This window comes from Vigna radiata, chromosome 5, assembly GCF_000741045.1.
Source record: "Vigna radiata var. radiata cultivar VC1973A chromosome 5, Vradiata_ver6, whole genome shotgun sequence".
Lineage (NCBI taxonomy): Eukaryota > Viridiplantae > Streptophyta > Magnoliopsida > Fabales > Fabaceae > Vigna > Vigna radiata.
In genome coordinates, this window is record NC_028355.1 from 10,976,198 (window position 1) to 11,004,162 (window position 27,965).

General features: G+C 37.4%; 2 protein-coding genes across 4 annotated transcripts in view; one reads left to right on the forward strand and one right to left on the reverse strand.

Annotated features, from left to right (window-relative positions):
• LOC106760315 overlaps nt 1-7,803 on the reverse strand; it is an 11,541-nt gene extending 3,738 nt beyond the window's left edge. The window contains exons 1-7 of the mRNA XM_014643765.2: nt 5,886-7,803; nt 4,600-5,840; nt 2,285-4,423; nt 1,876-2,019; nt 1,472-1,655; nt 1,217-1,302; nt 664-724 (exon numbers count right to left, since the gene is read on the reverse strand). Of these exons, the coding sequence (XP_014499251.2) occupies nt 664-724; nt 1,217-1,302; nt 1,472-1,655; nt 1,876-2,019; nt 2,285-4,423; nt 4,600-5,840; nt 5,886-7,778 (5,748 nt within the window). The 5' untranslated portion in view covers nt 7,779-7,803. The remainder of the gene's footprint in view (nt 1-663; nt 725-1,216; nt 1,303-1,471; nt 1,656-1,875; nt 2,020-2,284; nt 4,424-4,599; nt 5,841-5,885) is intronic.
• A 12,237-nt stretch (nt 7,804-20,040) lies between these two features.
• Nucleotides 20,041-27,965, forward strand: part of LOC106761866 (callose synthase 10) — a 61,925-nt gene continuing 54,000 nt past the window's right edge. The window contains exons 1-8 of one of the 3 annotated variants that reach the window (XM_014645446.2): nt 20,041-20,175; nt 20,278-20,565; nt 22,341-22,438; nt 22,573-22,736; nt 23,374-23,497; nt 23,821-23,931; nt 24,140-24,265; nt 26,942-27,031. In XM_014645446.2, coding sequence (XP_014500932.1) covers nt 20,358-20,565; nt 22,341-22,438; nt 22,573-22,736; nt 23,374-23,497; nt 23,821-23,931; nt 24,140-24,265; nt 26,942-27,031 — 921 coding nt within the window. In that variant the 5' untranslated portion in view covers nt 20,041-20,175; nt 20,278-20,357. Of the gene's footprint in view, nt 20,176-20,277; nt 20,566-22,340; nt 22,439-22,572; nt 22,737-23,373; nt 23,498-23,820; nt 23,932-24,139; nt 24,266-26,093; nt 26,133-26,941; nt 27,032-27,965 lie in introns of those variants that run through there. The other 2 variants (XM_022780604.1, XM_022780605.1) reach the window with 2 other exon arrangements.

The following is a 27,965-nucleotide window of genomic DNA, read 5'->3' on the forward strand; positions in this document are numbered from 1 at the left end:
ATAATAACAATCACAATTATTGAAAATTAATGAACATTATCATCCAATAGACCAATATAAGGGTCTGCTTACAATGAAAGTAAAATTGCAATATTATAAAGCAAAATGCAGAGGATAAAGAATTATAAATCCTTAATGATAAAAGTAATATTGATTCCAGTAGTGTAATAAAATGGTGTAAAACCAAATCGAAAACCGAATTAATATACTCACAAATGGAAAAGTCCCAAGATATTATTGGACCACGGTAATAAATGGCAATTCAAAGGCATAGAGTCTTATATCATCCATAATTCTAATAACTGGTAGTATAAAAGTTTCAATTCCATATCCCACACATGTCTCATGCCTTCACATGAACTAAACACATACACGGAAGATAGAACTAATTAATATGCTATCTGGAATAAAGTAATGTAAGCCATAGTATTTCTAATAAAGAGAAAAGAGTGAAATATGTATCATTAATGTGATACAGATAAGAAAAAATTGAAAATTATTATAAATCCAGCACATAACACAACAGAGGATGTGGGAAAACAACACCATATGTTATTATTTGATCTGGAAATAAACACAAATTAATGTTGGAGGATTGGAGGTGTAGATCACATGGTTTTTAGCTTTGTAAAAAGTAGTAAAGGGAGACTAATGATATCTGACCTCATTTGCATCTTTGCAATTGTCTAATCTCCCATTTTTAGGCCACCTGACTCGCCAGCATCTACAACCATTGAACAGAGAAAGGTTAAAGAAAATGTGAAACAAGCATAAAAAGAGGAAAATAATATGAATAAACTGACTATATATATATCAGTAAATACAGCTATTCAATCTTGTATAATCATGAAGATTTTGAAACAACAACAACATCAACATAGAAAAAAAGGTTTACAGAGATACCATTTATCTTAAAAAGCAATTCTTTAGAACAAAATACGGAAAAGCAACTCAAAAATAGCTGTACCATTTATCTTAAAAAGCAATTCTTTAGAACAAAATACGGAAAAGCAACTCAAAAATAGCTGATCTATACAGTTTAGCACTTCATACTTCAAAATTAAACACCATATACAATNAATACATGGAACATTTAAACTAAAATGAAACAAGTGTCTAAATATTGTTATCCTCCTTTAATTGATATTTTCTCAAATATATCAATGATTATGGTAATTTATATATGTAATAGAAGCAAGACCAAAAAAATTCTAGCTTCTCTTTCCCAATGTGGCGTGCAAGCTCCTCAGCCACAACTTGACCAGGTGAATCCCCATCAGTGGCAAGTATAACCCGAGTTGCCTATCAATATAAATATTAACTAAACAAATAAAGTTTATGGAAATGATATATTTCAGCAAATTCAGAAAAAAAAAAAATCTAACAAACCTTCTTTAGTTCAACTTTAGAGTTCCACATATACCGATACTAAAATAATTACTTAATGTTAAAAAACTTATTATCAACATACCTTGAGATGAACAGTAAGACGAGTTCCTCTTGGAATCAGCTTCTCAGGATCTGTTTCCTCAGTTATGTTATATGAGCTAACATTTGCTTCTCCTTCCCAAGCTCCTTCCAGAGAGAAGACGCAGCGGAAATATGACAAAAACTCGAAAAAGAACAGAAACAAAGGATTAAACTTGATAGAAACCCTAGAATAAGAAGGAAACTTATTCTGGACCGATTGATCGATGTAAATCAAAGTTGAACCGGTGGAAAAAGTTTCTAATGGTGAAAACAAGGTTTTAATCGATGGAATCGAAGGAAAATGGTGGAAAGGAGAAGAAACCCCAACGGAGGGTTTAGATCTATCAATGATTCGGTGGAAAATGAAGGATAGAGGAAATGGAGATGATTGTGAAGAAGACTTACCGTGATAATGAACGGCGTGCGACGAGGAGATCTCTCTTGGGAAAGAAGACGCCAGGAAACCGAAATGAAGATAAATGAGAGGGCCCTCTGACGTGAGAAATGAAAGTGCGAGCAACAGGAAATGAAACGAGACCTCCAAAGTGGCTGATTTTTCAAAATTTAAAGTGGAAGAGATATTATATCTGACTTTTAAAACTCCGATATAATACATTAATAATAGATTTACTAGTTTGCCACTGCATTTTATATTATAACTGATTCTCAAAATTATGTTATAGTATGTTTTAAACTTATTTACAAATTTGCCACCGCGTTTCACATTATAACTGATTTACGAAACTACGTTATAATAGATCTCTATTATAACGGATATTTTTTGTACGTTATAATATAGATCGTTATAAAAAGCTATTTTTCCATCAGTGGTAATTCCGCATCTTGGTCAACTTCAAACATCGATGACAAAGTAGCCAACGCATCGGCTAATTGATTATCTTCTCGTGGTATGTGGTTAAATGTGATGACATCAAAATACTCCATTAACCCCCTGATGTAAGCTTGGTAAGGAATTAATTTTGCATCCCTAGTTTCCCATTCTCCCTTCAACTGGTGAATAACCAAAGCTGAATCTCCATATACATCCAGAATCTTTGCCTTGGACTCGATCGCCGCTCGAATACCCATAGCACAGGCCTCATATTCCGCGATGTTATTCGTGCAATTAAAACACAACCTTGCCGTCATTGGTATGTACTGCTTGCCCGGAGTGATGAGCACTACCCCTACTCCATGCCCCATCACATTCGAGGCTCCGTCAAACAATAACGTCCAGGCTTCTTCGTGTCGTTCTTTTCTGTTTTCCTCGAATAGAGCCATGATATCTTCGTCGGGAAATTCGGGTTGCATTGGTTGATAATCGCTAAGGGGTTGGTGAGCCAGGTATTCTGCTAAAGCGCTACCCTTAACAGACTTCTGAGTAATATATATGATGTCATATTCTGACAATAGCATCTGCCACCGAGCTATCCTACCAGTGAGAGCTGGCTTTTCAAAAATATACTTGATAGGGTCCATCCTTGATATCAACCAGGTAGAGTGACTCAGCATGTATTGTCTTAAGCGATGAGCGGCCCACGCCAATGCACAACAAGTTCGCTCTAACAGGGAATATTGTCGTTCGCAGTCCGTGAACTTCTTGCTCAAGTAATATATGGCATGCTCCTTTTTTTCGACCTCATCGTGTTGACCCAATACACAACCCATTGAGTCGTCCAACACAGTTAAATATAGAATGAGCGGTCTTCCTGGCTCCGGTGGACGCAACACTGGAGGGTCCTGTAAATATTGCTTGATTTTTTCAAAGGCGGCCTGACAGTCCTCGTTCCAAACCACAGCCTGATTCTTTCGTAACAACTTGAACATCGGTTCGCAAGTGGCGGTTAATTGGGAGATGAACCTAGTAATGTAGTTCAATCTACCTAGAAAACCTCGAACCTCCTTTTCTTTCCTTGGCACAGGCATTTCCACTATCGCTCGCACTTTGTCAGGATCCACCTCTATCCCTCTTTGACTAACAATAAAACCCAACAATTTTCCAGATTTTACTCCGAACGTGCATTTAGCGAGGTTTAACCTGAGTTTAAACTTTCTCAATCTTTCAAATAACTTCCTCAAGTTGAGAATATGCTCTTCTTTCGATTCAGACTTCGCAATCATATCATCCACATACACTTCAATCTCCTTGTGCATCATATCATGAAAAAGTGCCACCATTGCCCTTTGATATGTTGCTCCAGCATTCTTGAGCCCGAAAGACATCACCTTATAACAAAATGTTCCCCACAACGTGATAAAGGTAGTCTTTTCCATATCTTCGGGTGCCATCTTGATCTGATTATATCCCGAGAAGCCATCCATGAATGAAAATAGCGAAAACTTGGCTGTATTATCGACTAGAGTGTCGATGTGCGGTAGAGGGAAATTGTCTTTCGGACTTGCACGATTCAAATCACGGTAGTCAACGCACATTCGAACTTTACCATCTTTCTTGGGTACTGGTACAATGTTTGCCACCCATTGCGGGTATTTTGCCACAGCCAAAAATCCTGCATCAAATTGTTTCTGCACCTCTTCCTTGATTTTCAAGGACATTTCTGGCTTCATTCTTCTTAGTTTCTGTTTGACCGGGAGGCATTCCGGCTTAAGAGGAAGTTTATGCTCCACGATATCGGTATCCAAACAGGGCATATCATTGTACGACCAAGCGAAAACGTCCTTAAACTCCCTCAATAGGACACGTAACCTCTCTCTCACTTCCTCTTTCATGGTAGTACCGATATTTACTTCTTTTATCTCGTCTTCCTCACCCAAGTTGAGTATTTCAACCTCCTCTTGATGGGGTTTTATTTCTTTAGACTCTTGCTCCACTAATCTCATTAGTTCTGGAGAGGGTTCTGAACCATCTTCATAATCATCTTCCGTATTATCGACAGGGTGCTCAAAATTAGGGATTTCGACATTGTTATTTTCAAAACATTCATTGTCATATCTGCATTATTTAAGTTTGCGAAAAGAAGAATAAATAAACAAGAAAAACGATTGAGAAGGCTAAAACGAAAACAAACACGATTCAAATAACACACTGGAAGCAAAATAAAAGCGTCAACCCGTAAGTCATGAATCCTAAAGCTCCGGATAAAGCAATAGGATTAATTAAAATATTACGTTTTATTCGAATTAAACATCACAGGTAAATCCAAAGTCTTCCAATTGTTGAGCTGCACATCTGGGGAGCAAGCCCACACGAAGTCTGAGCTTTCAGATCCAGCTTCATCTTGCACCACTGCTATCTGGCTAGCGTTCACCCATCCAGCACTGCGAAAACTCTCCTTGATATCACATATGCGAATCTTTCTTGCCCTTGGTTCTCGTCTCTCCACTCGAGCCAGACTGCGTTCTCTCTTTTCTTCAATCAACATCTTCTTATCTTCTTTGCTGGGCTTGTACCCTAGGCCATACCTACCTTTGTTCTCGACCACCTTCAATGGGAATGTCCGCCCCTGCCCGTACTTGCCTAAACCGCTTCCATACTTATAACCTTCCTTCAGCATGACTTTGGCCACCATGATAGAGGCGGATGACAAATGCGGGTTTACTGGGAATGACTCCACATAAGCGTTTCCCACGATCTCCAATGATTGGAAAGCCGTCTCGAGAGATTCCTCGGCAGCCTCAATATAACGGGCAGAAGATGGCCCACTCACAAGGAGATCCTCCTCCCCGGATACTATTACCAGCTTATCTCCCATGACATATTTTAGTTTCTGGTGTAGGGTGGAAGGCACAACCCCCGCAGAATGGATCCACGGGCGACCCAATAGACAACTATAGGCTGGGAGGATATCCATGACCTGGAAGGTTATCTGAAAAACACATGGGCCCACCTGAACCGGTAGCTCTATTTCCCCCATTACTTCCCTCTTACTACCGTCAAACGCCCTTACAATCAAGGAGCTTGGCTTCATATGCATCCCGTCACAAGGTAGCTTCTCTAACGTCGTTTTCGGCATGACATTCAGGGAAGAGCCATTGTTTATCAAAACACGAGCTATGACATGATCCAAGCACTTCACAGAGACATGGAGAGCCTTGTTATGCCCTCTTCCCTCAGTAGGTATTTCTTCTTCGGTAAAGGTGAGGTAATTGTTAGCAGTGATGTTGCTAACAATACCCTCAAACTTGTTCAGGAAAATACCTTGCTCTACATGAGCCTCACTAAGTATCTTCATCAGCAACTTTCTGTGGGAAGTCGAATGCATGAGCAATTCTAACAGGGAGATTCGAGCAGGCATGCGATTCAGTTGCTCCACCACTTTGTATTCGCTTTGTTGTATGAATTTCAAGAACTCGCAAGCCTCTTCCTCAGATATTTCTTTCTTGCTTTCCGTGTCAGGGGTGTCCACCGCCTACAACCCCTTCCCTTTTAAGAGTTCCTTAGCTTTCGCATCCACCGGTGCTTCATTATTGCTAGTTCCTTCCTTCATCAAGTTCGGTGGCGTGAAGATTCGACCACTCCTTGTCATTCCGCCAATGCCTGATATATTTTCAATAGCTGGTTCCCGGCGGAAGGATTGACTTTCTGTACGTTGCCCCTCATCGATTGCATGTGTTCCATATCTCCAAGGGACAACTTTCTCACTCTTATAAGGAAAGGAAGATGGTGTATGGATGACGACAGACGTCCCTCCTTGAATTGCCGGTGTCGGGGTGGTTCGAGTGAAACGAATCACCAACGGTTCTGGCAGAGCTACATCAGGCTCCCCACCAGTTTGTGCAAACACCTCCTCCTTCTTATCCTCACAGTATACTTGCATTAAGTTTCTATCGAGCAGATCTTGCAGAATCTTCTCGAACTCGACATACTCATCGATAGAGTGTCCAGCGCATGGGTGAAGTCCACATGCTTTTCCCAAATCGTATTCACCGTTTAAAAAACCCAACTTCAATAACTTCTTGAAAATAAACCTTCTGGAACTTCGAATTTCACCTGCACCCCTTATTAGCTCTCCTTTCTTAACCTCAATGGCATTTGTCGAGGCACCTCCATGCCCGGATAATGGATTAGCATCAATGCTAGGCTTATCTTCTTGAAACTTCAACCACCCGGCGTCGATTAGGGCCTGCACTTTATGTTTGAAGTCCATACACCTCTCAGTTGAGTGACCCACGCCTCCCCCATGATAACTACACTTGGCATCGACATCGTAACCCCTGGGGTACGGAGGCTGCATAGGCATCATTAGACATATAGCAACCAGACCCTTTTTGACGAGGTGAGGTAATGATTCAGTGTAAGTTGTAGGGATGGGGGTGAAGTGAACAAAGTTTCTTTCTTGGGTTTTTCTCAGGTAAGCGCTTTGACACGCATTCGGATTTGGATTCGCGCTTGTCCCAGCCCTCCAGGCGTTGTTTGTGATAGGTTGCGGCTGATAAAATCCTTGTTGTGGTTGTTGCGGCCTAATTGGATGAGCAAATGCCGCATTGGCTGCATATGGAGGTGGGCCCATGTATGGTCTATAATTGTGAATAGGTGCTTGACCTCTCCATACAGGCATTGCCGATGCTGCATGAACATCTCCTTCCTTCCTTTTTCCTGGATTGAAATTGGGTTTTTTAGAGTTTGCTATCGCAGACGGGCTGCCTCCAATCTTCCCATTCTTCAACCCAATTTCTATTCTTTCGCCTATTATGACGATATCGGCGAAATTGGAGGACACATTCCCGACCATGTGTTCATAAAACGGCGGTTGGAGCGTGTTCACAAACATTGCCACCATTTCCTTGTCGTACAAAGGCGGCTCAACCTGCACGGGTAGCTCTCTCCATCGTTGAGCATATTCCTTGAAGGTTTCATTATCTTTCTTTGTCATGTTTTGTAGTGGCAACCTATCGGGCGCGACGTGCATATTGTACTTATACTGCTTCACGAAGGCGTCAGCTAGGTCCACCCAACAACGGATGCGAGACGACTCTAGATGGGTATACCAGTTCAATGCGACCCCAACCAAACTATCTTGGAAAAAGTGGATGAGCAATTTGTCATCATAGGCATACGCTGCCATCTTTCTACAATACATGGTCAGATAGCTCTTAGGGCATGTATTACCCTGGTACTTCTCAAACTCTGGCGCCTTAAACTTGTGTGGTATTTTTATGCCGGGAACCAAGCTCAATCTTGCGACGTCGTTGAACCCTAAGCTTTCGATTCCTTTTATGGCCCTCAGCCTCTCTTCTAGAATTTCCAACTTATTTTTTGCTCCAATGAGGCTATCGATTCCCCCAATCACAGTGGTGCGCGGTGCGGTGCCGGCCAAAGAGTCCTCCTTAGCAACCCCAGGTGGCATTGGTGTCACTCGTATTCCATTAGTTGCGGTCGTCTCATTCATTGTCATACCTGCCATGGGTGTCAACACCGAGACGGGACCTTGAGTACCGATCGGGGGTACATTGACGGTTGTGGGAAAAGATAACGATGCATGCTCCGCTTCCGAGTAATCTCCGATGGGAGGGGTGTATCCAGGGGGCATGTCGTACATCGGGAAGGGAATTTATGGGCTTAACGCATTATGCACCGGGGGATAAGAGGGGATGTTACCCTCAATCCGCGCCGACTCTCCTGTAGCCTTTAGAGATTCTAGAGCAGAGAGGATCTGGCCGATCTGGTCCTTCAGCTGGCTGATATCGGCTTTGACAACCTCGTGCACTTCCTCCCAGTCTTCCATAAACCTCGAATTAGCCTGTGTCCTGTAAGGATGTTGTGGAAGTTTTGTCGTTGTTTTTCCTCACTTTTATACTGCTTTATTATTTTAATTAATTCAAATTAGATGAAAACGGAATATGCTAAACAAAAAGCAAAAAGGTGATGCATGCTGATGATAGGCGGAAATCACGAGGTCACGATAACATTACTGATGGAAATTAATACGAATCAGTGCCACACGAAACATCCCAAGTCTTTCATATAAAGAAGTCTAAATCATTACATTGTGTTGGGGGAAGCAAGGCATGAATAACTCATTTTTACATCACTCCCTAGCTCGAGCGATAAAGGCCTTCATTTCGCCTACTAGCCATTTAAAATGATTAATAAAAAGCTTTATCTCTTCAGGCGGGTTGCAAAAGTAGGTCATCGCTTCAGCGTTCGACACCATCTTTGGGATGTCCTCAATCGCTCCATTTGCTAAGGCAGCCAGTTGGGAAAAACTCTCCTTCCAATGATCCACAACCTTTTCTTGTTATGCGATGTGATTCTCCATCCGCTTTATCAAGGCTTGATGCCTTTCTTCGAACTCCATCGACCTCCATCGCTCCTCCTGCTCCTCGATGTGGTCCTCCATCTGCTTTAACATGGCTCGATACTCCTCTTCAGCCTCTGCCCGCTTCCAGCGCTCCTGATTCAACTCCGCTTCAAATGATGTAGTCATTTCCTTCATTTGATGCCCCGCTTCTTGTACTTGGACTTGCGCTTCTCTTAGTGTTTTTAGGGCTTCCCTTTTATCCCTCTTGGCTTCTTCATAGAGCTGTTTCCACTGTCTGCCCTCTTCTAAAGCCACATTCTTCTCATTCACCCTCATGGATAGCTCTTTACTGACGGCCGCAAGATCCTGCTTCACTCGGAATGTATAATCCCTCTCAGCCTTCTGGCTTTTGACAATGTTTTCATAAGCCCGTGACTTTTCTTCATTATCATTCCTCATATCCACAAAATCATTGCGTGCCCTCTGTAATTCATTTTCCAACCTAGCATTCCTCACCCTCAACTTCTCCATCTCAGTCTTCAACTGCTTCACCTCTTCACTTTCTGGGGCTTGGGATGTTCCTTCACTCGCCGATTGATCATTGATGGGCTTGAAAGGCAACTTGACTTCTTTTACCCTCTCCAGAATCCAGGTGTGATGACTAACCCTGCTATCCATCACTCCACTCCTCAGGTCCTTCTCTGCTCGCACCACATTTTCCCAGGCACTTCTGACTCTCCTCAACATTTCAGTACAATGTCCGTCCTCATAGTAGATGAAGAAGGCTGTGAGATAATCTGGTGAAGGCGCCCCCTTCATAGGATATCCAAACTGTCTTTGGACCAAAACAGGGTTGTAGTTAATACAATACCTAGCACCTATGAGAGGTACGTTAGGAAAGTTGCAACAATGTTGGATAGATGGTTTCATCTCTAGCCAAGGAAGACACCACTTTACTTTCCCTCCATTCAAACCAGCCAAGAATAGGGCCCATACATTGCCCCCTTGTTGTGTCGGATTTTCAGATGAACTCCTAATATCAACTGCCCCCTGAAACATGCGTGCAGTCATCCATGCATATAGCGCCGACAAACAGCAAAGGATTTTCTTCCCTTTTCTCTCATGGCAAAAAATCATAGTCCCATACACATCTGCGAGGACTGCTATTACAGGATTTTCTGATCTCGTCTTTTTTGCCACGAAGACATCAATAGCGGCATAATCCACAAAGTCTTCCATTTTGGGAAACAAAACGACGCCATACACAGTAAGGGCTAGCACATCCATGAAAGGTTCCCAATCTTCTTTATCAGCCAAGTGATGCAAGTAATGTTCTAGATATCCCTGTGTCAACCCACGCACTTGATTTCTCATCACCATTTTGTCTTCAAGCTCTTTAGGGTGTAACTTCATGAGGGCAGCAATGGTAGGTATAGAGGCGTGGTGTTCCAAATGTTGGTATGGAGTGGTGCCCTCTAGTGGCAAGCCCAGGATATGCTCAAATTCTTCTATAGTTGGTGCCAGTTGGAAGTCTTGAAATGTGAAACATCTCAGCGGAGAGTCGTAATACTGGGCTAAGGCTGTGATAGCGGGCAGCTGCACTTCCACTTCCATCAGGCTCAAAAGATTTCCGTATTTCCTCTTGAAGGCCTCTCTCTTCATGGTCTTTAGTCGTTTGCCTAAACTTATCAGCCCTGTCAAGTTTCCACCCTGGATCTTTAGGCGAGTCTTCCTTCTTAAAATGGCGGAATCGGTCTGTTGTGTAGCACCAGATCTCACATCAACTTCCATCTTGTCTATGATCAAGTGAATACCTGTGATTTCCCCTAAAACCAGCATGTTACTAACATGATGCATGATAATATGACAAGGTATCACAATATGAATGACAAAAATGCATGCATGGTATGAAGACGCAAAGTCATTATTTTCGCAAAAAAGAAACGACAGTGTGAGGGTTACAAGAATATACATTTCTCCCTTTGTGCCCTACTAGAGGTTCAATGTTTCGGTTCAAGGTCAAATATATGCAATCTCACAAGGATGGTTCCCTGAATCTAAAGGTCAAAGGTCACTAGAGCTATGGCCCCCTCCACAGTATCTCCGCAACAGTCGAGTAATCAACTAGGAGTGAAGACACAAATGAAGAGAACAAACTCTAGCTGGAGTTCTCACGATAGCCAAACAGGAAGTACATCCCAGAGTGACACCGCTACATAACTCCTCTAATTCTAAGTTACGCTCGGACCCGGGTATAGGGCCCCACTCAATAGATGCACAAAGTGTGTGTGTGAAGGGAGAATGCAGATGCATACCCAAAACCCTCACCTGCAAAACAACCAGAAAACTTCCCAGGCAGATATACACATGTTTTCTACCCTAGGGTTCAATATACAAACAAATCACATGCAATTATTTCAAACAACAAACATAGATAAGAAAAGGGAAAGAAAAACACAAAGAAAAACCACATCGAATTCGCGCGTCTAATTAAATGGCCTGACTCTCTAGCGTTCCCCAGTGGAGTCGCCATCTGTCGCAACCGACGTCGCGATGGGATGACGATCCAAAAAGAAAAAACGAGTTTGAAAAAAAAAGAGTTTGGAGTCGCCACCATAGTTTATTCTGGAAAACTACGGAAAAACCATAAAATGATAAGGCATGGTCTACAAAACCAAATTCTGGTTTCGGAAGTCGGTTACGTGTGGGGAAGGTGTTAGCACCTCACGATGCTTGCCCGAAGGCAGTATCTATAATTAAATACGCGAATTTGATGTGGTTTTCGAAATGTTTAATTTCCCCTAAAAAGTGAAAATCTAAAGATACAAAAATATATATATATTTTTTAATTTTTGTGCCCGACAAGGGATGACCTTGCTCCTATGTATTCTCAGTCAGACTGAGAAATCAGGGTTACGTAGTTCTAGATGAAAGATTGTTTGTTGTTTGGGAAACAGATGTTTTGTATTTTGGTATTTCTATGTGAGAAAGAGAAAAAGGCTTGTAGCACAAGGCCTACGCTAACGGTCGCACGTGTGCTTTAACCTTTTAAAACATTTTTTATTTTTGTGAAAGAAAGATGGAAAAGGCTTTTAACACAAGGCCTACGCGAACGGTCGCACGTGTGCTATAACCTTTTAAAATAGATTTTTTTTTATGGAAGACAAAGGGAAAATGCTTTTAACACAAGGCCTACGCGAACGGTCGCACGTGTGTTATAACTTTTTAAAACATATTTTGATTTCTATGAAAGAAGAAGGGAAAAGGCTTTTAGCACAAGGCCTACGCGAACAGTCGCACGTGTGCTATAACCTGGAGAAAAAAGTCTTAGCACAAGGCCTACGCGAACGGTCGCACGTGTGCTTTAACCTTTTGAAACATATTTTTATTGTTTTCAATATTTATATATTTAAAAAGAAAATAAATGTTCAAAACGGAAAGAGGATAAAATAAAATACCAAGATAAATAAATAAGAATAAAAATAAAAACAAAATAAGATAAAAAGCAAAATAAAATAATAATAAAAAAACAAAAAAAATAAATAAATAAAAAAATTAAAAAAAAAATGAGAATGCATTTAATAATAAAAGGGGGTGAAACTTAGCAGAGGTAAGGGTGCCAGGAAGAAAAAACTTTTTAAGCAACATGGGCTTAAACCCTAAGAGAATGGGTGCGAAATATGAAACCAAGGGTGCAGGAAAGTTGTTTTTTTAAAAAATTTTTTGGGTTGGCCCAGCACCGGCCCAGACAGAAAATGAAGAGGGGTGCACGTGAGAAACGAGGGTGTACAGAAAGGTTCTTTTTCTTTTGGCCCAGCCCAGGCACTCAAGCCCAAGGCTTCTCAGCAGAAGAAATTAGGATTCTTTCCTCCCCAATTCATTTTACCATTTTTAGAAAACCCATCAGGGTCTCTTTCGAGAAAGAAGAAGAAACCTTCCTCCTCCACGATTCATGCCAGCCCCCGTTCGGACAGCCACCGCGAGGGACCTTTCGCCTGGTCCGAAGCATCGCCGGCGACGCGCCACAAGGGTCGCCGCTGTCGTGGGCTTGGATCCCCTTCTTCTTTCTTCCCCTTTTTCCCGTGTGAAGGAAGAACTCGCCTTCTGCCTTGCATCGTCGTCGTCGCTCAGACCACGAGCCAGAGTCGCGCCGGCGATGCATCTCGCCGCTGAAGCTGTCACCGCTTGACCCCAGACGTCGCCGTCAACACCCATTGACAACAAGACCTGTTCGCGCGCGAGAGAGAAAGAGTCGTTGCCCCTCTGTGACGAGCTTCCACCACCACGAGCGACACCGGCCGTCGTCGACAAAGTTGGCCACAGCTGTCCTTTCCGAGATTCTTCTTCTGCGCCGCACTCGCCATCGACAAAGTTGGCCACAACAACGTTTTTTTTTATACTATTTATCGATTAGTTTTTTGCTTCCTCTATTGGGATTGTCTACTGGGATTTGAAACAGTGTGTGTTGTGTGCGTATGAGTGTGAGTGAGTTGGGATGGCCCTAATAGGGGCTGAAGAGGTAACGATGAATAAACTGGTTTCCTTGTTTTCCCTTATCTGGTTTGGTTTGTCCTGGCTGGTTCTTGGATTGTTTCTTTCTTGCAGGAAAAGGTATTGGGGATTTCGGTAGTATGAGTCAAAATGGATGGTGGTAACGNGGTTGTGCATGCAGGTTTGTGGTGAGGCATCTTTTTGATGTTGGGACGAACGGATGACAAACGGTGTGCGNTGGNGAGTGTCGAACAGAATGNATAGGGAAAGATAAACAGGATATATATACANCGTGCAGGATATTCAATGGCAAGCATACATATGCAGTANAGTACAAAGGCATTCTAACAGCTCTAGATATTTAACAGCTCTAGATATTCAACAACGATCATACATAAGNGGCGAAGCACATAGGTATTCATTGTAAATTAAATGTGATAAGTTTAGTCAGTTACCTNTTAGAGCTTCCNTACTATGGTTGTTGTAACGAGATGAGTGACNTTGGTGNTGGGGTCAAGAGCTCTCTCCCGAAATNTGAGGGTTCGGTATTGGTGGTGGATCTTCAATGTTCGAACTGCGATGGTGAGGTATCGGGAGTGAATGGAACAGAGAAAGATTAAAGCCGAAGAGGATTTTTCTNTTNTTGAGTGAATAGTAAGTGAATAGTCCCTGAATCCTGGATGGTTTTCTCTTCTCCCAGTGAAAAATGCTTTGGCGGATGCTAAGGTCAGAAGGCACCTGCCACTGACACTGCCATCAGCCACCCTATTTCCCCTCTCTCGCTCCTCACTGTCAACCAAGGCATTTCCACTTGCGGTAATAAGCCAAAGATGGTGTAGGTCCTGAGCAAAAGATTTGTATCCAAAAATGGGAGAAAACGTAAAGATTTTGATAAAACAGCGTCCCATCGTATTGAAAAACTCTGGTTGTGATTGGAAAACTGCAGTTGTGATTGAAAAACTCTATCTTGATCCATCTCTTAAATCCAATTTCAAATGGGCTTGAATGATGAAAATGGTACTGCCGGCACCTTTCCATTCATTTTCCTTACTAGTTTTTCTTCTTCCTATTTTTTCCTTCCCCTTTTTTGTTCTCTCTTTTTTTAAAAAAAAAAATAAAAAAATAAAAAATAAAAAATAAAAATAAAAATAAAAATAAAAATAAAAAAATAAGTAGATAAATAAAGAAATAAAATAAAAGTAAAATATAATAAAATGAAACAAAAATAGAAAAATAAAAGAAAATAAAAACAAGAAAATAACACAAAATAAGACAAATAAGCAAAAGACCTATTATTTAGTCAATCCGGACGAAATTAGGTGTTAACAATGTGCTATTCATAATGTACACTGCAATGTTTGTAAGAACTTCCTTAGTTTCATATTAAATGTTTAGTGCGAAAGGTTCTTGAATTTAGAAATAAAAACAGAGTTGCAGGTTTTATAAAATGAGCGTTTAGACAAGAGAGAAATAACAATTGCACAGATATTTTTATACCAGTTCACTCCAACTAAGCTACGCTCAGTCTCCTCTACAGAGGGTTCCACTATAATCTTTAAAAATATTACAACTAAGTATTCACACTACTCCTCATTTTCTCAGTCAACGAATAACTTCCTCTTACCTTAAACTGGATGAGTATTCTCACCACTCCTAGTCTCCTCAGTCAGCGAATAACCTCCTGTTACCCTAGACTAAATGAGTATTAGCATCACTCCTAGTACTAAGCAACCTTGCCTAGATTTCCTTAACTCAACTAAGTTCAACAAGTGTTTTCATTCTCTTTAGAATTGCAATCAACGATCATTTACAAGTCGTTCAGACTATTACTCTCACAAAGAGGATGTGATTACAATACAATGTAGTTTAAACACTCGCAGATGTTTCTCCTTTTCTCTTTCTCTCTTTCTTACAATCATAAGCAAATATTACAATGAAGATCGAGAGTATGTTTTTCTTCTTTTCTTTTCTTCTCTTTTTCGACTCATATATTTTCTTCTTCTTGAGCTCATTATGTGCTCTTTTTTAACGTTTCTCAAAGGATGAATATTTACGTTGTATATTATCCTCTTGATTCTTCATCTGAATGATCTTTTATTTCAAGGCTTTTGGACAAATGTTCGTTAGACTAAGCTCTTGGCCTTGATTATTGTGTCTTCTCTTTCTTTGTGTACAATAGCCGTTGGTTAAAGTCAACTTGTTAGAGCAGGTTTGCTTTTTTAGAACTTTGCTTAAAATAGGTTGTACTTTCTTTTAGACACTGTTTCAAGTGAAGAACATTATGTGAATATCTCTTTGTTTCTAACATCCACTTTTGATATTTTAATTTGAAATTTCTGGATGCGTGTAGGGTAGGTTATCAGCAAAAAAATAGAGTAGATTGTATATGCAACAGATATGTCTTATCTCCTATCATTTTTGTTGTTTTTGAATGTTGAGCATTTAATGTCATTTAATGCTTGCTCAGAACAACAAAGTGCTTTTCATTTCATACTGTTGAGTTAGCATTTAACAATTTAGCTTTTCTTTTAAAGATACCAAGTGTTGAATTAGAACTTCATCGTTAGACGAAGTAACAATTTAGCTCATGGTATCGTTTAGCCTAATGCAAAAGTTTTTCGTGATTTTGCCTTTTTAGAGCAATAATGTTTAACATGTTATGTTTTCTTTGCTGTTTTAGGTTTAGGCTTTCAAAATGTTTTTTTGTCAAAGACTTTGTCTTGATACTTTTTCGTTTTCCCGAGAGTTCAGCTAAATACCCCTTGGGTATAGCACGCTTATGCATTTAGCGTAAACTCTCTCAGACGCTTTTGACTTAACAGTTGTTTAACATTGCGTCTAGGTAATTTGATCGTAGGTGTTTTTATGTTTTCTACAATCCTAAAGGTTTTCTAACGGTTTTTCTATGTTGTGGATCCTTGAGCCTAAGTCTTGTGTTTCATCTTAATGTATTTTCATATTCTTATTTCATTTAACGTTATTTGGTTGAACTTCAAAGCATGAGAGCGTTTAGTCGTATAGACGATTTGTCTTAACATAAGTGACATTTATGTGATCTAAAACAGGGTGATATACTAACATTGAGGTGAAAGTAAAGTGAATGGGTTATTATTGTATTGTTATGATGTTTATTTTTTTTATTAGGGTTAAATGTGTTTTTCGTCCCTTAAATATCGCACGATTTTGGGTTTAGTCCTTACTCGAAACTTTGATTAATTTTAGTCCTCATAGTTTTGAAAGTATTACTATTAGTCCTTAAAATTGAACGACGTTAACTTTTGTTTGATGTGGCAATTGGTGAGGCCACGTCTTATGCCAGCTTCCCTCTTCACTCTCTGCCACGTTGCTTGTGCTTGAGAACTTCGTTCATATTCTCCAACAGAGCAATCATGGTTTCGCTTCTCGTGCACCATCACCCCAATCACGTAACAGCCCAAGCCACAAATCAAGCAAGCATCTCCATTCTTCACCTACAAAGAATCCAAACAACGAAGCCCTTTCTTCTTCCTCACAAGTCCTCCAGGGCATTCCCATAATCACCTGAAACTCAGACAAATCCAGAAAATGCGAGCAACCCCAATCGTAAATCGCACTGTGCCGAAGGTGCACACCAAGTTCGCTCCGACCAATCGAGAACCACGGCCAAGTGAAATCCCAAATCGCGAGTGTTGCGAGGAACCCTAAATCGCCTAAGCCTCTTCGCCGTCGCGCCTTCAACTCACAAGCTCCCCTACAGTGACGCCATCCTCCATTAAAGCCACCTTCAACGCACAAAATCCTTGCAAGTCGCGACATCCTCCCTCGCATCATTACCGTCATCCAGATGCGTCGTCACTTGCAACAGACCTACAAATCCAAAAACACAATAGAAACTTCATTCACTACTACAAGAGAGCAAAATCGTGGCACAGGTGCAGGGCAAGTTCCCCCAATCTACAAAACCCTAATCTGGGGTGGAAGGGGGCTGACACGTGTAAGATTCTTATTGGGCACATCCATAAGAATGCTTCGAGTGGAAGGTTTCAATAAAAAGAAAAGCAACCTGGCAGAGAGTGAAGAGGGAAGCTGGCATAAGATGTAGCCTCGCCGTTTGCCACATCAAACAAAAGTTAACGTCGTTCAATTTTAAGGACTAATAGTAATACTTTCAAAACTATGAGGACTAAAATTAATCAAAGTTTCGAGTAAGGATTAAACCCAAAATCGTGTGATATTTAAGGGACGAAAAACACATTTAATCCTTTTTATTATTGTGTTTGATTCTTTAGCTCACTCATGCTTTTTGTGTGATTACTACAATGATCGTATAACGAATGCCTTGTATTGGAGCAGATAGAAATGCAAAAACTAATGGATTAGATTAGATGATGCGAAAGGGGATGTGCTTTGGGAGCTTAAAGATTCATTTAAATTTTATGACAACAATTTCTTTATAAGTTTAATTGGATGTTTTAATGTATTAGATGTATGAATACTTGAGTTTTAAAGTTGTATTAGAATTAAGTTCTTTTGAATTATTTTAACTTAGTTTTTACAAAAGTTTCAACTTTGATGTGTTTAAAGTGACTTCTAATATTGGGATGTAACAAATAATCCGTGAGGTAAGCTTTAAAACCACCTAAAACTACACAGGAGAAACATTAGAGGAGATGAATAATATTTCTAAAACTTTTCACAAATAATGTCTCATAGGTTTTCAAAATATTTGTAAACAGGATATATGTTCAAACAACAACAATATTTCCAAAAATATTTATGAAAAAATTTCAAGGAGGAAAATAATAAAAAAAATATTTTATATTAATTTATTCATTTTGAGCTACATCCAATTCTCTCTTGAGAACTCTTGAATTTCTCTAATCTTTAGAAGATTACGAGTTTAATTTCTTCAGGTTTACAAATTATTGAAACCTCTTAACAGGTTGCTAAGAAAGAACTGAATATATTTCAAAATGATTGAAACCTCTTAACAGGTTGCTAAGAAAGAACTGAATGTATTTCAAAATGAATGTATTAATATAAAACTAAAATATGATTTATAACATTTATTTTCAATGTTTTCCATTCAAACACTGTATTTAACTAAGTATTTAGACTACTGCGCATAGCCTATAATGTACCAAATAGGGACTTCCGAAACACAAATACTTTTACATTAATTTAATCTCAACTCATTAGAACCAAACCTAAGACTCTTTTTAAACAAATATATTTTTAAACATCTTTAAGATCTGAAAATGTGATGATTATCTATACACCATACAAACAAGTACAAATAGTATACAAAAAGATAATACACATATAGATAATTTTCTTTTATGCAAGTTGATTGTTTTTTTTTTTCACTTTATTTTTATTATTTTATATATTACCAAATTATAAATAATGATGTTTTGAATTAATATTACCTTATCTTTATCTTTATTTTTGATTAATTTTGAACAATACCATTAGTGATTTTTTCATTTTTAGACTTTATCTAAATAATATATGAAAAATATTTTTTTATATAAATTTAGTTACAGAGTAAAAGGAGAATACTTTTTATCTCTTATTTTTAGGTAAAAGTAAAATAAATAATATAGTTATTTAAAATAGAGATGTTACATAATATACACAATTATGATACCATAAATATATACATTGAAACGAAGTAGTTCCATTATGAAACAAAAATATATTTTCAATAGACTTTTAATAACCATGTTAAAAATAGTATATGATATTAAAATAAATATATTTATTAAAAATAAGAATTAAATATGTTTTTAGTTATTAAATTTAAATGTGAATGTGGAAAGAATTCCTTTCTATCTTATACTTTATTTTTAAACTTTAAAGATGAACAAATATATATATTTTTTTTTAATTTGATAAGATTAAATTTTTTGATTGTAAAGTATTAAACAGTATAAATAACTTAAACAATATATATGAATTACAATAAAAAGTTGTTACAGTTAAATTAGAAGAAGATTTATATGAATTATTCATTTTTAAAATTTAAAAATGAAACTATATTAAAATTTGAAATATAAATAAATTCTAATTTTGTAAAAAGAATAAAAACATATTTATCTCACCAAATAATATTTCATTAGATATAGATTTTTTTAAACAGGCCTTTAAACTTGATAGGTAAATGTAAAATATTATATATTATATATAAATGAAGAAAAGAGAGAGAATAATTAATATATAATTGTCATGTTAATATAAGTGAACGATTGAAATTCTCAATTGACTTTTGCTTAGTAACTTACACAAATTCTCAAAATACATAAAACTATGATTAAATATTATTGTAAATATTTTATATTATTATAACCACAAATATTTATTTTCATTATATATTATTTCTTTTAATATTTATATCCAACCAAACAAATGGATAAAAAAAGTCTCCACCCTTTATTTTTTTTTATTTTCGTCTTTTAAAACGATATTTGTTCTCACTTATAATTCACTTCTATTTATTTATTTCTTCCTCTCTCATTTCATTTCTTTTCCGAATGGACCCTAAACAGTAAATTTCAAAGGTTGATCAGAAGACTTCATTCAAAGATTTAAATATGGACACATACTAACAAGTCATGACGAAAAAATTAGTTTATTTTATTATAAAAATAACTAATTATCATTTAATTCTTTGAACAAACCTTTTTGGAAAATTATTATTTCTCTTAAATTCACCATTATCAAATATGCTATTAAATTAATTGAAAAGAAAAAAACTATTGAAATTTAAATGCAGGATTAATATATTTATATTTATTAAGAAATCCGTTATGGTGAGCAGGAAAAGAATCAGTCGTTTTTGGACAGAAGAGACCCCAAAAGAAAAAGGCTGTAGTATAAAAAAATTCCGCGTTTGAGTATACACTTGTTCAATCCATCGTCAAAATTTCAAAACACGGAAAACGACAAGCAGAGGGCGAGAGCAAAAAGTAAAAGAAAAAGGAACGGAAAAGCCAACTACGCACTTGTTACGTTGCCATTGCCCTCGATCCGCGTCTGTTCTCAAGCGAACCTTACTAATTAAGTTTTCGTTGCAACAAAACGTTGAGTAATATAGTTTCTAAACCCTTGTTTGTTTTCGGAAACGCGCTTGCAGGCAGCAGACGTCACACATCACACAGTGATATTCGAGTCCGTAGAGAGCAGGCGACGCGAGCGAGCGAAGCCGCCGCCGCCATGGTTAGGGCTCGTGAGAACTGGGAGAAGCTGGTTCGAGCGACACTGAAGAGGGAGCAACTAAGGAATGCAGGCCAAGGACACGCCAGAGTTCCCAGCGGAATCGCCGGCGCGGTTCCTCCGTCCCTCGCGGAAACCACAAACATTGATTTGATCTTGCAGGCCGCCGATGAAATTCAATCGGAGGATCCTAACGTTGCTAGGATCTGTAGGTGTTTCAACTTGCTCAATTGGAATCTGTTTGCGTGTTTCAAGTTTCGATGCTGCGTGCGTTAACGTTGTCTGTGAACATGAGATCTGCTCGTGCGTTATAGTGTTTCTTGAAGTTAGCTTTAGGTGTAAGGGGAGTGAGTGAGTCTCTTCTAGAAGTTAAGCTTGTTTATTTAATTTATTTATTTTTAATTTGCGGAACTGGTAGTATTAAGGAATGAGTGAAACTTGTTTCTAGCGGGAATTTGAGTTTAGTGGTGGCTGAAGTGAAATATTTGGTGAAGGTAGGGTCATTTTCAGACGAGGGTGTGTAAATGGAGGTCGTGATAGTCATGTTTAGTGCGGAGGTGAACATGATATGATATTGTGTGTGAGATGAATTAAGTGGATATGAAAATGGAAGGGGGGATTTTACGAGCTAAAAGGATGGAAGGAGGACTGAGTGCCTGATACGCATGTTGTCACTCTAGTGGGAATTTTCTGCACTAGAAGTGGGAAAGTTGAAGCTGACAAAGTAAGGTGACTGGATCTTAGTTTCGCTACATTTGAGGTTTTTTGATTGGTTAGTGGATATTTAACGTCAATTACGAGCTAGATTGACAATCATGGATTAGGCTAAGCTCACTAGAATAATACAAGGGGTAGGGGTTTGTTGGTCTAATTTATTACCACATTGCAATATTTTACATCTTTTATGTATTTTCTTTGGAGTTGCCTTCATTTTTTCTTTTTATATTGGATGGTGTACCTCTTTATTATGGACTCGTCGTAGCTTGTGCTTTTCTTTTCTTTCAAAATTGTCTGTTTTACAGGATTAAGACCTTGAGTTTTATGTACTTGAAATGAGAGAGTATGCTGAATTGTGTGTTGTAGTCAGACCACACTATATTTTATTTTTGCCAGTTACTTGTTACTTAGTTGGTACCATCATGATTACAAGAGTAGTTGCCTGTTGTTAATCACCTCATAAGAATACATTTTTTTTGTCAAGGTGATGAAGAACCATCATTAAATATTAGTCATGGTCAGCAAAAGACCAAATTGACACAGTAGTAGCAGCCTGAGAGAAAGTATGATTGGTTTCAAAGCCTAAGATTTGCATTCTTTCAGCCCAGGAAGGAAATATAATTTCACTTGCTCGTGTTAAATATAAATTTAGTTAACCGCTCCACAGTATAAACTTATGTGTAGTGTATGTGGCTTAGTTGGTCTATTACTTTCTCTTGTCTCTCAAGTTTCAACTTAAATTGATGATATTTCTCATGCATTAGTTAAAATTTTATGCATACCATATTACTTTTTGAGCTTATCTCAATGTTCATGTTGGGGAAAAGCCAAATACGATATGGCTAGAGCTAGAACCTAAAAGGTTGGTTTTGTAGTTTTGAATTATGCCTAATTTCACATTCTAAGATGGTATCAAAGTCTATATTAGATCCGTTAAAAGGGTCACTGACCATATTATCCATGTACCAGACTCCATAGTGCTGGATATGAAAGGGTGTATTGGGAAAACTCGAGTCCCATATTGGTTAGAGATATAGCTTGAAAAGAGATATCAATGGAGATAATCCTCAATTTATATGTTGGTTTCACAGGGTTGTGTTAGGTCTCACATTTTACGAGTTCATGTGTCTGTCACGTGAAATACGAAGAAAGATATCATAATTTGTTGCATGATACATATCAGATTAATATTGGTTCAGCTTGAATCAGCTGATAGTGTTCCTTTTGTGATATGCATCATTATGACCTCTTACTTTTGATCTTCAGTGTGCGAGCAGGCATATAGTATGGCTCAAAATCTGGATCCCAACAGTCATGGTAGGGGAGTTTTACAATTCAAGACTGGTTTAACGTCTGTAATCAAGGTATTGGTCATGATCAGTGTATTCTTAGTGATACATTACCTTTTTCTTGAATTGATGTTTTCTTTTTATTTGTCTGACTTTAAAGGGACTATCAGCTCACTTAATTATTATTTTCGTTTTGCTATCTTCTTTAGCAAAAACTTGCTAAGAAGGATGGGGTTCGGATTGATCGCAATCGTGACTTGGAAAACCTTTGGAAGTTTTATCTTCACTACAAGCAACGTCATAGAGTGGATGACATTCAACGAGAAGAACAGAGATTGCAAGAATCTGGAACTTTTAGCTCCTCATTGGGAGAGTATGTCCTGCCCATAATTTTTTTTTTTAAATTTAACTTATAAATATGTAGTTTATTTCTTCAATAAAATAGAAGGAGGTTATTTCCTGTTCATGCTGTGTTGATAAAGCTCGTTGCTTATTTGCAATTATGGCCTTAAATTATTTTTCTCAATGGATAAAATTACCAACTTGTTTTTGTTCTGTAGAGTTGCTTGTATATATTAATCATAATTCAAGGCTTGGTTTATTTACTTTGGCTCAAGGCTTGGTTTATTTTTCTTTTCCTAGATAGGTGATTAAAAGGCAATAGAAGGTTTCTGTGGTTAAGAAGTCATTGTGTTGAAGGTGGTGAAAAATAATGTGTACTATGCAAAATAATAAAATAATAGTAATGTTGAACATCTAAGACAGCAGATAGACTATCAGTTTTCTTTCCTTAAGTCTTATATGTGAGTAATTATACTTATACATAATTTGTGCTGTAGTGAAACTGTTATTGGTTGGCTGCTCTCCTCTCCTAACTAATTCTTAAAATATGAAGAAAGCCTTTCTTATTTACCTTTTAGATTTTGTTGATTAAAAACCTATATATATTTATCTATATTGTGTTTTTATTGAGTGGTATAATATTTGTGTGAACTTTTTTAATACTGTAGGTTGAAGCTTAGATCATCAGAAATGAGAAAGATCATTGCTACGCTACGGGCTTTAGTGGAAGTCCTGGAGGCACTTAGTAAGGATGCTGATCCCAACGGAGTTGGAGGACTCGTAGTGGAGGAGGTACTCCTTTTGTGTTAAGATGTCTATCATAAAGCAAATTAACTTTACTGATTATGCATTGAATGCTTCAATTATTTTAAACTATTCATTTTATTTTGTTGATTAATTTGGTTGCTTTCAAATTTATAAGCCACAACTTTTTGTTCTTTTTGTATTGCCAATTGACATCTAAAAAAGGAATATAAAAATCTTTTGACTGCCTGTTGTCGTTTGTTTCTTTTAAAATTCTATTTGAACATGGCAAATCTTCTTACAGAACTTATTTTTTACTAACTGATTATGATTTGTAATTAGCTCATCGTATTTGTCTCTTGTTTTCTTAGTTGAGAAAATTAAAGAAGTCAAGTGTGACATTATCTGGAGAGCTTACACCATACAATATTATTCCTCTGGAAGCACCATCATTAACCAATCCTATCAGAATTTTCCCTGAAGTAAGTTGAATGCTTTATAAGACTTCTGTGTCCTCTCTCTCTTTCATTCAAGTTTCTTGTACTTTACCCATTCACTGTATTGACAATAACTAGGAGTTGCTGACATTGACACATCCATTTATGGTTACTGCATGATTTCTGTAATACCCTTGAATTCATGTACTCTTTGTGGTAGTTTCTAAAGCTGAGGTTTGGTTCTCAATATCAGGTTAAAGCAGCAATATCTGCAATTAGGTATACTGATCAGTTACCTAGACTTCCTGCTGGATTTAAAATATCTGGACAAAGGGATGCAGACTTGTTCGATCTTCTAGAATTTGTGTTTGGTTTTCAGGTTTGTAATGATTGGTGGGAATTTTTAATTCTATATATCATTGCTGTGCATCATGGCTAATTGCATCGTAACTAACAAATCTCTTTCAAGGTTCCTGCTGGATTGGTCATCTATTTTTTTTTTTTTAAAGTTTTATTACTGATACAAAATGGTGGTTCCCATTCCCAATATTTTAAATCAACAATTAGCAAAAGATGAATATTTGCTACCACTAATAACAAAGAAGGGGATTTTGTTACACTAAACATATGACTTCTACCTATTCCATTTCCAAATAGCCCTCTTACTGACATTGTTCAACTGTATTGGGAGTTACACGTCTCTTCTCGCACTTAAGCTTTGTTATACTACCTAAGATTAATTAGCCTGTCTACTGGCTGCTTTACACTTGGTGCATGATAGGATACAGGGAGAGAGGGCATAATAGGTAATGGGTCTAGGTTAGAAGGCAAAGGAATAGTATAAATAGGACTCTTTTATTTTGGTAAGGGGAGTTAGTGAATGGTTTACTTTGTAAAGACCGGTTTAGAACCTGGTGAGAGGGGTTAGGCCCTCGAGTTACACTTCTTACTTCGTGATTGTTACTGTCAATAACATACCCATTGTTTCATTCTTTCTCTGTTTTACCTGTTCGGTGAGAGAGAGAGCGTTAGTGGATAGGTTTCATCTTTGGGCACCTACCAGTGCATGTTTTTTCCCATCAATATCAGCTGTTTGATTGAAAATAAGCCATTTTTAAAGTAAGCTAGATTTTTTGAGGCAGAAATTTGAAATTTTGTAAAAAGCTTACTTTTTCCTGATTTATTTTTTCTTGAAAAGAAAATTGTTTTCTTGAATCTGAAAATTTATTGCTTATAATTATTATTCAACAGTTTCTCCCGTCACGAGCTTCACACATACTATTTTTTCATGTAAAAGCTGGATTTTTGTTGCATCCAAAACAAAGTTAATTATTTGAAAACCTTTTTTAGCAAAACTTACCCACATCAAAAACTGATTCTGATTATAGTTTATTATAAGAGTAATCTGTTATGCATTTAATCAACCATTGAAATAATCTAATCTCATAGCTTCCCAAACAGACCCTAAATTTTTAGATTTAGTAAAACGAAAAATAATACACACACTTGCATTATCAGTGTCTATGATAGTATTATGACAAAGGGTAATATTGTCATGTCCTGCATCTAATGAATCTTTGGGTTCTAGGCTAGGGGTATCATGATCACCTAATAAAGGATCCTTGTTGTAAATAGTATATTGTTAGGTTAAAAAATTGTCTATAGTTCTGTAGTAATTAGGAAAAACTCTTTAGAATATCACATTTTAACAAACTCTTTAATGAACAAATGAGGGAACCAAGGATTTTATTAGGTTGAAGGAGGGATGTCCAAGTTTTTTATGATGAAGCCATATTTGGGAACTTGACCTTGTTTCTAATGTTGCTTGTTGGCTTATGACCTTTGTTTTGTTATGGGTATGGTTTAAGAGATAGTTGTCTTTGTGCTCCTACTAGAAGACAACAGGTTAAACTTAGGATTTTTATTATTCCTTGTATTACTTTCTCTAGAATGTCTCTATGACTCTAAAGGGCGTAAAATTTCTAAATAAGATAAAAATAATTTTGGTTGAAGTTAATAGTGAAGCCCAATAATCCTTGGTTCTTTGTGTATAAACATATTTATTAATCAATAGTGTCAAAATCCATGGATATTGCTTTTGGTGCATTGGATAATGATTCCCTATTCTTCTCACAAGGGTACATGAGAGCCCGTGTCTCTTCCTCCTGGTCAAAAGGCTGGTGTTCTCATCTGCAAGAAGTTGTTGCAAATGAGTGTATGCTATGAAGGTTGAACGAAATGGTGAGGTAGATTATTATAAAGCTAGGTTGGTGTTAAAGGGGTGTGCTAAAATCTTTAGCCTTGTTTACAATTATGCTTTTTCTCTTGTGCAAAGATTAGTACAATTCACTCTTCCTTTCTTGGACTACTATTTGCCATTGACCTCTCAATTAGTTAGACATAACAAATGACTTAATGTCAAACTGGATGAAAATGTTGAGGAATCTCACCATGAATTAAAAGGGTGAGTTGTTTCAATAATATATCTATTCTTGATCTTAACCATCCCATTTTGTTGAGGTGTATAAGCACATGAAGTTTGATGGAGAATGTCATGAGAAACTATAAATTGGTTAAAAGAATTTTAAATATATTCACTACCATTATCACTTTGCAAAGTTTGAATAGAAACATCAAACTGAGTTTTAATTTTATTATAAAATGTTCGAAAGATATATAATAAATCAGAACAATTTTTCATTAAAAATAACCAAGTGCATCAGCTGAGTGAATTTGTACACTGAAGAAATTTATTCAAGTTTCTGAATCTGAATTCATGTGTTAATGGGGGAAATTCCTGTTCTCAGCTGCGCTATGATCAATTCAAGACACAAGATAGATTGTTTCTATATAAATTGTGATCTGCTGAGTGAATTTGTACACAAGAATTTATTCCGGTATCTGAATGTCAACTTTTAGAATTAATAGGGGAAAACGGTCACTCATGGTTATGATTAAGCTACTTCTTCTATTACCAGTTTTCTCTGATTAGATGTTTTGCTTTCCTGGAAGTGTTAAATGGTCTTGGTTATAAACTTTGTTTGTGCACATGCAGAAAGACAATGTAAGGAACCAGCGTGAAAATGTTATCTTGATGATAGCAAATAAGCAGTCTAGACTTGGAATACCTGCTGAAACTGATCCAGTGAGTTCTTTTATGAATCCATTTTTGTGTAGTTTTATTATCCGGAGTATTATTTAATTTTCAGTTTATAGACATTCTGTTTTTATTTTATCATCTGTCTTAAAAGAAACATAATTGTTTGTAATCAGACTTTCAGTGACAGATGGAAAAAACAGTTGAAAATGAGACTTATTATTATTCTCAATCATAAAAAATACATTCTCAAACCTTCTATTTGTAATAATCTAGTTTTCCTAAAAAGGGAAATAGGAAAACTAGGAAACCTAGAAAAGAAATAAAATAAAATAAAATATTATGTATCTATTTCCTCTAATTAGGAAAATTCCAAAAATATTATCTCAAATTACAACACTCCCCCTCAAGTTGGTAAATGAATATCAATCATTCCCAACTTGCCTACAAGATCTTGAAATCTACCCGGAGGAAGCCCTTTTGTGAGAATATCTACTATTTGAAGTTCTGTAGGAACATGAGTTGTAATCACAAAGCCTATGTCAAGATTATCTTTGATGAAATGTCTGTCAATTTCAATGTGTTTGGTTCTGTCATGCTGTACAGGATTATGGGCTATGCTCATAGCAGACTTATTGTCACAGTGTAGTTGCACCGGGTGCTCCACTTTGACTTTAAGATCATCCAAGATGATTTTCATCCAGAGTCCTTCACACATTCCTTGAGCAAGGGTTCGAAATTCAGCTTCTGCACTAGAACGGGATACTCCATCTTGCTTTTTGCTTCTCCATGTTACCAAACTATCTCCAAGAAATACACAATACCCAGAAGTAGATTTTCTGTCAGTAATAGAACCTTGCATAGTCAGCATCAGTGTATATCTTCATATTCAATGTGTCTTCCCTTTTGAATAATAGCCCCTTTCCTGGACTTGACTTCAAGTATTGGAGAATTTTGTCAACTCCTTGAATGTGTCTCTCTC